Source organism: Monodon monoceros, unplaced genomic scaffold (genome assembly GCF_005190385.1).
Source record: "Monodon monoceros isolate NGI ecotype Baffin Bay Population unplaced genomic scaffold, NGI_Narwhal_1 Super_Scaffold_21, whole genome shotgun sequence".
NCBI classification, from domain to species: domain Eukaryota; kingdom Metazoa; phylum Chordata; class Mammalia; order Artiodactyla; family Monodontidae; genus Monodon; species Monodon monoceros.
Window position 1 is genome coordinate 103,131,639 of NW_021703778.1, and position 14,585 is coordinate 103,146,223.

Sequence of the window (14,585 nt, forward strand, 5' to 3'; positions counted from 1 at the left end):
GAGACCTAAACCTAATGTGTTGAGATTGTATCCATAGCTGGCTAATGTATTAAGTGCAGAGGTGATGGCCACCAGGTCATTGCCTGTGAAGCCAGATAAAACTGCTGGAAAGGCTGCAACGCCAGCAAGGTTAGCATGTCCTAATAGCCCTGCGGCTGCTGCAGCGGTTGGTAGAACTTCAGCAGTGTTTGCATAAGGAGATCCCGTTGGATTGGAATTTGCCACTGGACCTGTAACATTGGCATAACTGATATTGAGACAGCTGCCACTCTGTGGATCCTCTTGTATCTTCTGGATGATAAGTTCAACAGCTTTTCGGTTTTGTTCAGGTTCTCCACTCACAGTGACAACCCTCTCTTGCAGGTTGATCCCATCAGGTTTCTGGGAAAGCTGCACCCAAGCCCCTGACTGCTCCATTATAGCCTTCACAGTAGCACCTCCCTTCCCTATTATCAGACCTGCTGTGCTGTTGGGAACTATAATCTTTACCTGTAATTAAAAAAAATACGTATAAATAATACTTCTGTTTTGCGCACATACATTATATTACTTTGCTATCCTAGAAAAAGTAAAATAGTAAGTTGAATATTAGTTTAAACATAATTTATGAAAGATATAAATATCACAATTTCTAAAGGGACATTTATCACATTTTAATACAATTATCTTGTAAAATTAGAATTTTCAAAGGAAAAGGCAATTTTCAGTTTTAAATTATTGAACAAAAATTTTCCTTGACTCTGTGAATTTTGCGGAAGTTATAAAAAAGAGGAAATCATAACATTGCATCAATGATAACATTTTTATATGGCTCCCAAATCAAAATGCTTGATGATCCTTCACCTACTTAGCTGTAAGAATATCTCTGCTCTAAAACATATAAAAACAAAGAGTGGAGGATTATAAAGCAAAGTTAGCAAGACAAAAAGTAGGAAAGTTCTTGAGTCCCTTTAAAACATTAATTTCATGTTCCTTATCACCTAGTAATTTTTGTGTTGTTCAATACCTTACTTAATTTATGACTAACATTTTCAGAAATGGAGGTCAATATATTTATTAGTAGTAGTATTTTAGTTTTTCAACTAAACTGACACCAACCTATAACTTTATAAAAATAACAAGTATCTCTAAATAATATAAAAATTTTCAATTGCTTTCAGGTAGGTTAGGGGCTATTTGAGAATGATATTACATGGATGTTCTATCTAAATTTGTAAAATGACTATTTTGATTTGGTAGATCATTCTCTTTTTGGCAGTAATAGCTACATTTTTAAAAACAGAGCTTACAACCATATTGTCAAAGGTTACTGAAAACTTACTGTAGTCACATGAATACTTACAACGATTTAATGTGACTGTATGAAGTATAGGCATTTTAGCTAATTTGTTCTGAAACATCCAGCTACAAAACCCAGCATATTTTTATTTATTTAATCATAATCAAATACTACTATAAAGAGGTATAAAATCAGTATGTTACTTTTATAATCCTTAAAAGTAAAATACAGATATTAACATTTAAAGTTATGTTTTGGTAGCACAAAGATACATATGACACTGTTTTATGACTCATCAGGTAGATAAAAAATTGTGAATGTTCTCTCACTGACAAAGCACTGAAGGAACTGCTTTCCTTGTCCCAAACATTTAAACGGGCAGGCTGAAATATCTGTTGAAATTTGAGCAGAAATTTAGTTGAGATCATCTATGAGATATCTCATTAGTTAATTTTTAGCAAGTATTGTCATGTTATCTTTAAAACACAGATTTGGATAAGGATACTTTTTAAAAAATAGAGCCATGCATTTTTAGGAAGGTAGCAAGCAGTGAAAGTATAAATTCAAATGCTAGACTGGGCTACCTCATAAATATATTTACATGTATTAAACACATACACACACATACCACACAACTTTTCTTACCACACATATAATTTATAGTCACAGTAGAAATTTGTTTCATTACAATTTGTCTATATAATCATTTCATTTTTTTTGAAAAAAATCTAAATTTTCTAGAGACATTTCTTCAGAATGTCAAATATATCCCTCATATTCCCCTGATTAAGTGCATTCAGTTTCAAGAAGTAGACTGAGAAATAATTTTTTTTAAATGTTAATTTGTTAATTTTGTTCACAGACTTTTTGGTAGAAAATTATTTGTCTGAAATGCTGAAATATGTTAAAGTGATATAATTAGAAAGTTAAACCATGATTACATCTTACACCAATTATAAGATTAGAATCATCCTTACATTTTATCCTGTGCACATAAAATATTAAGAAAATTTACTTTTAAGGATTTAAAAATCCAAATGTTAAATATATTTCGTGAATATTTCTTTTCAAAATGAGAAACATTTTTGCGAAACAGTATTGTTGAAAACATTTATATACTGACAAATTGAGGTGTTTCAATGTAATTTTTTTATGAAGAAAAATATATTAATCAACCAAGACTTTCAAAAGAGCTGTTCTTAAATTATTTTAAATTTTAATATCACTGCTGTTTTGCTCAATGTAATGATTGCCTGTATGATTATAACCCACGAAGAGAATAGCACATGAGAGGTTAATTATGGGAACTATCCTATAGACTGTCAATAAAAAGTAATGAAATATATAATTTTATAACATCCACTCTAAAATCACCTTAAGCTTGTATAAGGTATGTGAAGATGATGTTAATTTCTACTACACTGCATACCAGTCTCATACTATATTTATTGCACCTATAACCTTTTCTTTTAACTCTAGGACTCGTTTATCCTTCCAAAAGAACTTGCAAATATGTGCACAGTACTTATATTACTTACATAAGCACATTACCTTGTCCTTCCTTTTTAAATTTTTCCCTTTAATCATTTTTCTTTCTTTTAAATATTCAAAAATTCTGAAATAACACATATTTCAGAAATAGTATGTGAACTTTTCATAAAAGTAAACATCTTCCAAAAAAATATGTATCTTTGCAAATTAAAGAATTACACACATCATCTATCTTTATATTAAAGATGCCCTTATGTAGTAAGCACATTTTCTGGATTTTAGTTTTAACTATTTGAAATAATCTTATATGAAGTACTGTCAGACATATTTGTATTTGTTGTTTTACCAAATACTGATGTAGCCTCCAAATTTTGTTGGTATAACTGACATTTGTCCACATATAAATAAAGGTGTGTTATGATTTAACAGAAGACATTAGTGATTACATATTAATATTTGTAATATGTAGCATTTATCAACTTTAGACAGGAATAATTCTGCTTACAATGAATAATCTTAGAAATTAGAAAATTAAAGAAAATGTAAATGTAAGTTGTTAAATTCCAAGTTTAATAAATATACTTAGTAGCCTAGCCACTGAAAGTTACCCAACTTTTATTTCTGACAAAAGGACATGAAAACCTCTTAGAATTACACTTTTTTCTCTGAAAAGTTAAAAAAAAATCCATATTTATTTGCACATTTAATATTAATCTAATACGGACACAGAGAGGAAAGAGACCCTCTGAAAACAAGTTGAGACAAAAAGAAAAATTAATTCATTTGTATAATATCTCAGGGAGAGTAATGTTCTATTTCCACTCTATGCATCAGATCAGAGCCAAAAAGCAGGTGTGGAAGCTTGGAGATGGTGGGCAACTGAACACTGATTGGGTGGGGGGTTGGAGGAAAGGAGTGTGGAGAATTATGTGAGATAACCTATTTGCTTACTTCTTAGATATAGGAATACAGCATTTACCTAAAGGAAAATCTCCGGGACTTCCCTGGTGGCGCAGTGGTTAAAAATCCGCCTGCCAATGCAGCGGACACGGATTCAAGCCCTAGTCCGGGAAGATCCCACATGCCGCGGAGCAACTAAGCCCGTGTGCCACAACTACTGAGCCTGCACTCTAGAAGCCACAACTACTGAAGCCCGTGTGCCTAGAGCCTGTGCTCTGCAACAAGAGAAGCCACCACAATGAGAAGCCCGCGTGCTGCAACGAAGAGTAGCCCCCGCTCGCCGCAACCAGAGAAAGTCTGCGTGCAGCAACGAAGACCCAACGCAGACATAAATAAATAATAAATTTATTTTTTAAAAAAGGAAAATCTGTGTTTGCATCCCCACTGAAATGACAAATAGCAAATTTTAACTGTACCTGTGACTTCATTTTCATTGGTGAAGTCTGTTAACACACTGACTTAACATAATATTCTTATTTCTGAAGAAAAACTGGACCTTAAATAGCATACAATTATTTGGTGTAACATGTATCAGCTAAATCAGATATATTCCTGACAGTTAAAATCAGTTTTCCCTTCAGAACTATGATCTACAGTTGCTACAGTTGCTACAATCCACCCAATCTTCTATGAAATGCTTAGGCCCTGTGTTGGGAGCTAGAAATAAAGGATACATATGGCACTGTTTCTGTCTTTAAGGAACTTCCAGATCAGTTATAGAAAACAGATGTGTCAATGTGTCAGTGCATTCAAGTCTTAAAAGTGTGGGTACAGAAATATATAAAGGGTACAAAGGAGACAGAAAGCTTAACTGGAAGAAAAAGGGATAAGAGAATCTTTGAGAGATGATGTTTCATTTTTGTACTATCAGTAGCCTATCCTTTACTGTCAGACATTCCCAATGAGGTTGCTCTGTGTTGGAGAGTTCCTGTTCAAACCTAAGTCCATTTTAGTAGTGATGATCTGCTTAAATAATATTATTTTTAAAGAATTTTACTTATTCCTAGACTTATAATTGTTATATCAAAGAAACATGAAGTAAGATTAACAGTATAATTATACTAATTTTACCAGCATCAACTTTTCAGAAAAAAAAGTAATGAAGTGGCTGTTTCTCTATTTGCAACCACGAAAGAACCTCTATGGGAATCCCATGGAAAGAGTTAAAAATACCAAATAGGTAGGCTTTAATATTGATACGTTTCTGATTAAAAATAAGCATTAAGAAAAAAAAATAAGCATTAAGAAAAACACATTTACTCCTTTGCCAAATAAGAACCCCAATTCATTATGGTCTTAAAAAAGAATGACAGTGTCTGTAGGCATTATATTTCTTCATTATCATGGCAGGAAAATTACTGAACTATTTCATAAAGCGATACTTTAAAATAAATGCAAAACAATTTCCAGTATAATTTAAGATAGCTCAATTAATAGTATGAACTATTTTATTTAGGGCTGCCATGTTATACACTATATATGTACTGCTTTACATTTTCAAAGCAATTCCTATCAGTTGTGGATACCTGCTATTTCATTCATTCAGTCAGCTGACGTCGATCTTCCTTACAACAAGAGACTTCAGTTTTCCTTCAGGAAATAACCTTCTCTCATTCTGAATGCCATGTACTTTAGGTAAGGCTGACCACCTTCCAATACCTCTAGAACTGGACACATGACCTAAGAAGCCTGCATATCACACTTTCCACACTCGTAGTAGGTACTGATTTGGGACTGAGCACATGACACAGGATGGTCCAATAAGAGTTAGCCTTAAGAATCTGTGAAATTGTTGGGATGGAAGTAACTGTGTGTTTAATCTAGCAGAACACAAGCTTGATATTACTAGTGCTATCTTGTCACTATATGGAAAGAGGAAGAAGCTGACTGAAAATAATTTTAAGTTGACTTAGATAAAAGGAGACTTCAGAAATGGAGAGAGAGAAGTTTCTGATACCATTTTGGCATCTGAACCTAACCATGTATAAAGCCAGCACAGAATCAATATAATTCCCCCCCCCCTTTTTTTTTGTTTTGGTTAAGCCACTTAGAATTGGATTTCAATAAACTGTAATCGACAAAACAGTATCCTTGAAAATAAGTTCTTGTTATGTCGTGTAGTATTTGCCTATCCAAAAGAAATACTGACAGTTTATTGTATCTCTTGATGCTCTAAAAGTCAAGATGTCATAACTCTGGTAAAGAGACATGACTGCATTATTTAACGTATCTTTTACTGAGATATACATGATCTAATAGGATAAATTTCTTTCATTTGCCTAATGTATTACACCTTAGGCTACTGAGGCACCATTTATTAGTGGCCATTGGAGATGTGTGTGTCATGTGGGGGGATCCACACTGAACTGCTGACCAAAGTAAACTGAAAAAAGTGTATCTTTCTTTTGATTATAGATTTTAAAATATATAAATAACTGTCTTTCTAAAAAGTACTGCTCTGACAAAGTATGTATGACAGAGCTACATGAAATATCCAAAATGAATGAAAAAGCAGCTCTTCCAACTCTCTATGTGTGTTAATCTACTTACTTTTGATAACCAAATTCAAGTTTGGTCAGTTTTCATAAGCATGTCTTTATATCTATCGTAAAATACTATGCTATGTTCTCTCATATATCCTTAACCCCCACCTACTGCCAACACCAGGTTTTAAACCTGGAAGCCATCTGTGCCTTCTCTTGCTCCCTAGATCTCTACATCCTGTTATGCACTGTTGATTTTTTTTCCCCTGAAATGCTTCTTGCCAGTCCTACTGCTTTAGCCTATCTAAAGGAATGTGTGGTGTAATAAAAAGAATCTAGAATTGACAGTTAGGACATATGGACCTTCACCCTGGCTCTGCTGTGTGACCTTTGTCAATCACTTCAGTTTCATCATCTATAAAACCAGACAACTTGATAAGACTGTGGATGAGTTTTTATTTTAGCATTATTAAAAAGCCCTAATCAACAGCCTTCAATGATCTCCTTCCAGCTACCCACTAAATTATCCAGACTCCTTATGTAGATATTCCAAATTCTCCATACCCTGTCCCCAACTTGTCTTCCCAGTTTCATTTTCTATGACTAGTATTCTATGCTGAATCCAAACTTTACCTGCTAGTTCTTAAATATACTCTATATTAGTTGTTTTTCTAGGTCTTTGCCTTTGTTTATTCATTTGTTCCAAATGACTAAAATGTTGCCTATATTTCCGACACTGTTCTTCCCCTTTAACTCACACATTTTTGCTTGCTGAAATCTTATGTCTTCCAGAGCAGCTTGAATGTAATGCAAAATATATGGATTTATGTAAGAACTAAATAATAAAGTATTTGAAAGACTCCAGCATGGCCATGCAGGAGTGTGTGTGTGTGTGTGTGTGTGTGTGTGTGTGTAAAATACGACACTGGGTTCTTAAAACAAAAACAACTTTATCATCTCTAAAATCTAAAATTCAAATTATATTGCACCCATACTGAAATTTACAAAAAGACAAATATACAGATGTTTTAATCTTGTCATAAAATTCCTGAAATCAGTAACACAGATTTGTCATTTAAAAATCCAATAAGAGTACAGTAATTAAATATGCACTATATGCCTTTTTCTTAAGTTTTCATCAATGTATTATGTTTTTCCTATGTAATTTTATAGCTTCTTACTAATCAAGCTTGTGGCTAGGCTTCTTTAGCCATAAAAAATGTGGTAAGATTGGTTCTAAAAGTCTAGAATATAAACATATTAGTGTTTACTTGATTAAGCAATGAACTGGATCAATTAATAAGACAACGAAATGACAGTATCTACTGAATCATAATCACAATTCATAACCGGTGCAGTTACCTCCCACACCTTGCCTTGCTTCAAGCAATTGCATTTTTACCTTAAAATAATTGAATTTAAAAAGTTTTGTGGAGACCATACATCATCCATTTTATATCTTCCTCCAAAGGGCCATACTTTACTTTCCCCTCTCGCTGTAAGACATGGCAGAAAATGACAGTATACCTCTTTTTTGTATCTCTTTGGAACAAGACAGAAAAATGAATGATAATCACCAAAAAATTTCTAAAGGCAAATAAAGTTTAACTGAACTATTGTTTTTTTACTTCATATATTTTTTACTTTTCCCCTTGAAGCATTATTCCAAGTTTTTTTTTCTTTTGATGACTGTTGCATATTTTAAAAATATACCATATTACATTTCAGAGAGGGATATACTTAGGAATAAGAAAAATAGGAGAAATCTATTCTTTATAAGAAGGAAGTGAAAAAAAAGCTAGACATAATGATATCAAAAAAGAATACTACTAGAAGTCAAGTAATTATGAAGAAACTATGAGGGTTGTAAATGATAAACTATTATAGAGCAGCTCATTATTTACAAATGAAAATAATTTGGGGTATTGCCTTCTTAATGCTTACTAAACCAGCTTTTACTAAACTGAGGTTAAATTTCTGGAAGTCCCATTTGCCATTATCATCCATGTGTCAAATTATCAAAAAGCTCTTTGAAACTATTATTATTATTTTTAAACCCTCTCTTTTTGGCTCATCTCTTTCAGGGCATGTATACTAAGATATATGTTCAGATTTCTTAATTCTTATTAGTGGAAAAACATATTTGAAATATTTGGGCTTTTTATATGAAAACTAATATTTTCAACTTAATATTTTAAAGGTTGCAACAATCAATTTAAGTGAAATTGATTGAAATCAATTGAAAAAGTGAAAAACAGCCATGCACATGAAAGTAGGGGCTGTTTACTGAAGGAGATAATGGAAAGGTGTGAAAGAAAAGGATAGAGGGAATCAGGAATTCTATTTTGGATATATCAAGTTTGAAATGCCTACCAGTCATCCAAGTGAAGATATCAATGATATGTAGGTGATTGGCTATGAGTTTGAGAGATAGTATTTAAAGCCAGAGAAATGGATAAGGTAATCCAGTGGAAGGTAAAAATGAACAAACAGTTCATTAAATAGTGGACAGCAAAGAATTGTGCAGGATAAGAAAATATTTAACTTCTAAAATAATCAAAGATATTCAAAGCAGAGCAGCAAAATTAATCACCAAAAAAAAAAAAACAAAGGCAAACCAAATGAAAATGAGGGAATGGCTTAACTACTAATCTCTTTCTTTTAATCTCTTTTCTGTGGCAGTATATATCAGCTTTTGGAAATCACCTTATAGAACACATTAAGTTATAAAATGAGCATAATCTTTAACTTAGTTTCTCTCCTCCTGTGATCCATCTGGGAAATAATCCAAAACATGGAAAATGTCATATACACAGAACAGTGTAAAGACACTATATAAAGCTATAAAATAATGTGGAAAATATCTATGCAAAATTTTAAAAATACATAAATGTATATGTAGAATTTGAATTAAACAGTGTAAAATTATATGCAGATAAAACTGAAATAAAGAAAATAATAGAGGTTGGGTTTCAGATGAGCTTTTTTTCTTACCATATAAACCTTGTATTAAATTTTTAAAAATTAGTATAACAAAAGGAAATAGAAAAATTATCCCCAAATTAGGATGCTGAATAAACAAATGCCACAAAAGCAGAATAAACAATTCATTAAAAATAAATTTTGTATATTTCTGGTATTCATTGAACAATTATTTACTGAGTTCCAGGTACTGTTCCAGATGTTGGAAATACAGAGTTAAATAAAAAGGTTAAGATCTCGCTTTCATGAAGCTTCCAGACACGTGGTACAATAAATACTAATAAACATTTAAATGTGTATATAAAATGATTTGATAAATGACAGAAAAGCAGATTTATAAAATACTTTAAAATTTTAAAACAAGAAAATTTAAAATCATAGTTTTAAATAAGAATCATGTAATTATGCTAAATGCCTGTTTAGGAAAACCACAAAGTTAATCTAATCTAGGAATATAAAGCTATTTAAAAGTCTGAGTTTGGTACATGGGTTGATTTAATATTCTATGATGTAAGCAAACTAATTTGATATTATTGGAAGTAAATTTCTCAACTATGTTTAAAAACTGATCTCTATTTAAACTTATATAACTAGGTAACTAATTATTAAAAAAATTTTCACAATTTGGATTATTTTTCTTTTACAAATTTTTGATTAAGCCATTTTTACCATTAAAATTAAGTATTATTATTAATTAGTTAATGATAGATTGATGTACCATATTTTAACATGATTTAAAATATTACTGATATCAAATTACAGTTGCTTGTATTTTATATTTACTAATCAAGCGAATTCAACATTTCTTATATTTTAATTTCACCAAGAATTTTTCTGAAGGCAATATTTATTTTTTAAAAAATAATAGTTGCCTACATTTCAGTGTCTTATTAGTAAAGGGAAGTTGACAGTTTACTATCACAAATGACTGTCATTAAGAAATGAAAATGTCCTGAATTTTTCTTATTACATTAATACTTGTAATGTGCAAATACATACTGACTAATATATAAAAAGCTACAGAAAAATGTCTGCAATTTAACAAAATGTATTATTAGTCATAAAACTAAATTTTTTTCCTACATATGGATTGAAGTAATTCACTTCTAATACTTAGTGAATCACAAAGATACATTACTTTTATAGCCATTATTTGGCTAAAGTTAATGAAACAGATCACTTTCTTTCTCAAATATATTTTTAAAGAGTAACTGAAGGACTGCATCACCTAATGGAAGGAAGAAAACAATAGCTAAACCAAAGACCAATAAAATTAATTATAAGGTACGAGGTTCAGAAGAAAAGGTGAAAAAGATCAACTGGGATATTCCCAAATCAAAGATTAAAATATTAGAAAAAACGAGAAACAATTTTTATTCCACAGTGATCAGGTATCAAACTCCTCAATCTGGCAAAACTATGAGAATATGAAAAGATATTATCAGAAAGAATATGCAAAGATTTTCCTATTTCTAAGCTTTTTTAAAATAAAATTAAAATATTGAAAATAAACTTGATAACTACCTGGTTTTCCTGTTTTATGTATTTTCCATTTTATATGGCTTTATTTGAAAGATAGAAAAATTCTGTTGAAGGGTATATATACACACACACAGAGCAAGACTAGTGCACATTCTGGAGTAATGAGGCACTAAGTGCTTTAGTTATCTAAAGGCACATATAACGTTCTGTCTTGAGAACACACTGTGTGCAAGAACTACCAGAGCTATGACTGCAGGGAGAATGCTGATGAAACAAACAACCACCTTTACCTACTAGGTAGTCCAGAAAGACGAAGAATATTGCATATCTGCCTACTTACCAGCCAACACTAGACAAGGCACTCTGCATTTTTATCAGTGACTGAGCCATATATGGGATGTAAAATAAGGAACATTTCATATTTCATTAACTCTTTTCCCCTGAAGTTTACCATTTTTTCAATATGAAAACTTGAAAAGCCCTAGGCTTTCCATAAATATAAATATGCCTTCATATAAAATCAAACCTTTAGAAGGGACTTTTGAAGGTCACATAACATGGTATTTACTAAGTGATGTGTTATAATTCTAACCGGAAAATATTAATGGTGTGCTGCTTTCAGCAGTAATTCTTAACTTGCCCTCAGGAAGATCCTCTGATGCCCATCACTGGGTGTGAAGGACAAACCATCTATAGCATAGCACACTAACAAAATCAGAAGTTTGCAGTGGAATGGGTATGGTTAGGAAGTGCTCATTTAGCTCTCCGCCATAAATTTTGGCAAGAATATTGCTAAATAATCTTTAAAAACAGTAATGTAATCTGCATATATAAATATTTCCATGGTTAGAGAACCTCTAACTGTATTTGGTAACAGTCAAAAGACTACTACTGCTATCTGAAAAGACAATCATCCTTTGTATAATATTTCTTCATAGATTTAAATTGTATTAATTAGTAACCTTTACTGTTTTCAGTGATAATACTAACACTTTCCCTTCAACTTGTGCACAAATCAAATCAAATATTTGTTCTTTAATTTAATGTTAATCAAATAATATTCAAAGTGTGTTATTTCATTAAAAAGTTGAAGTTGTGAAGAGATAGTGTTATGTAATACACAATTATATAATTATCATATTTTTAATAAACTACTGTGCATTTTTCATATGGTAAATAGTGATTCCCAAATAACAAGAGGCTTCAGGAAACATTTTTCCAACTCTTCAAATATAGATGGCTAATCTCATCCTAAATCTATTAAATAAGAATCTACATAGATAATTTTCATGAGGCTAGAATTGAGAACCTTTGATATATTAATTAACAAAGAATAAAGAAAAATATTACAGTTCCTTTGCCACTTAATAAATGTCTCCTCTGATCCTTAAAGCCTCTCTTGTGATCCTTCTTGAAACTCCTCAAAAAGCATCCCACAGCTAGGAAATGAAGGAGTCAAGTAGTCCAAACAGATATCTATCAAAGACAGTCCAATCTTTCTCAATCTTTTGGAAAGTTACCATTTTATATGCCTTAGAACATTACATAATATCGCAACTGGAGCCATTATTTTTTTCCATCTTGTTTTACATTCCCTTAGTTAACACTTTAAAAACAAAGTAGAAACATAAAAAGTTAATAATGTTCATATTCCTTGTCATCACCCTGACGATACATGAACACAGGATATTTCTGACTTAAAAATAAGGCCATATGTTTCTTAGCAACTTAATTTTCTTTAGTTAATATATTACAAACACTATTCTAGGCCAATTTATATGGCTCTAACTCATTATTTTTAATAGTTTCACCACATAATATTCTACAATACCATATTTATTCAGCCACTCTCCTGTTAAAGCAGATGGTTTTCCAACTGTTGCCACTGTAAATACTACTGCAACATACATCTTTGTCTATATTTCTATGTATTGGTACATTAAATTTTACTGGGTAGATTCTCAAAAGCTGTAATATTATAGCATCTCTTATATCAACAGTGTATGAAAATGATTATTTCCTATATTCTTTTTTTTTTTTTTTTTTGTGGTACGTGGACCTCTCTCACTGTTGTGGCCTCTCCCGTTGCGGAGCACAGGCTCCGGACGCGCAGGCTCAGAGGCCATGGCTCACGGGCGCAGCCGCTCCGCGGCATGTGGGATCTTCACGGACCGGGGCACGAACCCGTGTGCCCTGCATCGGCAGGCGGGCTCTCAACCACTGCGCCACCAGGGAAGCCCTATTTCCTATATTCTTGACAGCACTTTTAATTTATACACACATGCACACACACACAGGCACGCACACAGAGATACATTTTTGTGTTCTTGATATATGTGTATTATATACACACACATAAAATTCTGTCTATCTGGTAAAAAAATATATAATCTTGTGATGTTGATTCAAATTTTCCTGATGCCTGGTAAGGTTAAACCTGCTTTCATATGTTTATTGGGCATTTCCATTTCCTCTTCTGTAAACTGCCTTTTCATAATCTTGACCTATTTTTTTCTCCTGGGTTTTTATTTTTTAATATCAATCTAGGGTTTCTCTGTATAGTAATTAATTCACTGTCATATGTGTTCAACATATTTTTCCAAGGGTACTGTCACCTTTTGCTTATTAATGGTGTATTATTCTACTATACCAAAATATAAAATATTTATATATTTGAATGTTCTAACCTATTCCTTTATGTTTTAGATTTCCTTCTTGCTTAAGAAAGTCATCCTCAACTTGATTTCACACACCATAATTTCATCAAATAGTCTTACAGTTTCAATCTTGTATGCATTGAGATTTATTTTTATATATTGTACAAGGTAGAGGTCAAATTTATTTTCTTTCAGGTGGACAGTCAAGTATGCCAGCACCATTTATTAAATAAAACATCCTTTTCTAAAATAAATAAAGTGACCCAACTATTACTCTGGACCAGGCAGTGTTCTAAATGCTTCTCATGTACTGATTTATTTAAGAATCATGACAACCCTATGAAGGAGGCACTGTTATTATTCATTTTACAAACAGAAAACACATGATGAAGTTAAGGATGTTTCCTTAAATCAGAAAATTAGGAAGTGGCAAAGAAGCTAGGAACTATGGCCTAAGAGTACAATTCTCTTAATCCCTAAATTACACTACCTTTCTTAATGAATGATAGAATACAGTTAAGTTCCCATATGTACTTGGATCTATTGATATTTCTGAAATCTCTTTTATGTTTCATTGACCAATTATATTTGTTTGTGTTAATACCACATGGCTTTTATTATTATTGCAAAATTTCACTTGAAGAAGGGATTTTCAAAAATAAAAAATGAGTTTTACAACATATAGACCATAAGCGTATTCTTCCAACTAATACTAGTCACTCAACAAATATTGAGAACCTATAATGCTCCTGGTTAGTACTTCTTAATACATAAGAGAATAAAACAAAGACCACGGTTCTCATGTAACTTATTTTCTAGGAAAGTGATACTGACAATACACAATAAATATGATAATAAGCAAAGTATGTAGTATTCCATGAGGCAATGGAAAAAAATACAGCAAGATAAAGGGAATCAGAAGTACCTGGGAGAATGGGGAGGCCAGGTTGCAGTATCAAATAGGGTGGCCAGGTATATCCTTCTCAATAGGGTATTGAGAGGTGAATTTTGAACAAAGACTTGACGACTATGAAGGTGTTCGCCAAGTAGATCTCTGAGATAAGAGAATTTCCTGTACAGAGAGGCAAGCACATGCCTAATGTCTGCAAGGAAACGCAAGCAGGTGAATTTGCCTGGGGCAGGGTGAGGAAGGAGGCAAGTGGTAGGAAATGAAGTGAAAATGGTAATGTGGCAATGTCCAGATCTTGTAACTTAATGGATGTCATTTTGGGGATATTGGCTTTTGCTGAG

At 32.1% G+C, this 14,585-nt stretch overlaps 1 protein-coding gene across 1 annotated transcript in view; it reads right to left on the reverse strand.

The window, feature by feature from the left end:
• NOVA1 (NOVA alternative splicing regulator 1) overlaps nucleotides 1–14,585 on the reverse strand; it is a 139,231-nt gene that overhangs the window by 1,370 nt on the left and 123,276 nt on the right. Inside the window, 1 exon segment of the mRNA XM_029238841.1 lies at nucleotides 1–489. This exon segment is cut by the window's left edge and continues 1,370 nt beyond it. Coding sequence (XP_029094674.1) covers nucleotides 1–489 — 489 coding nt within the window.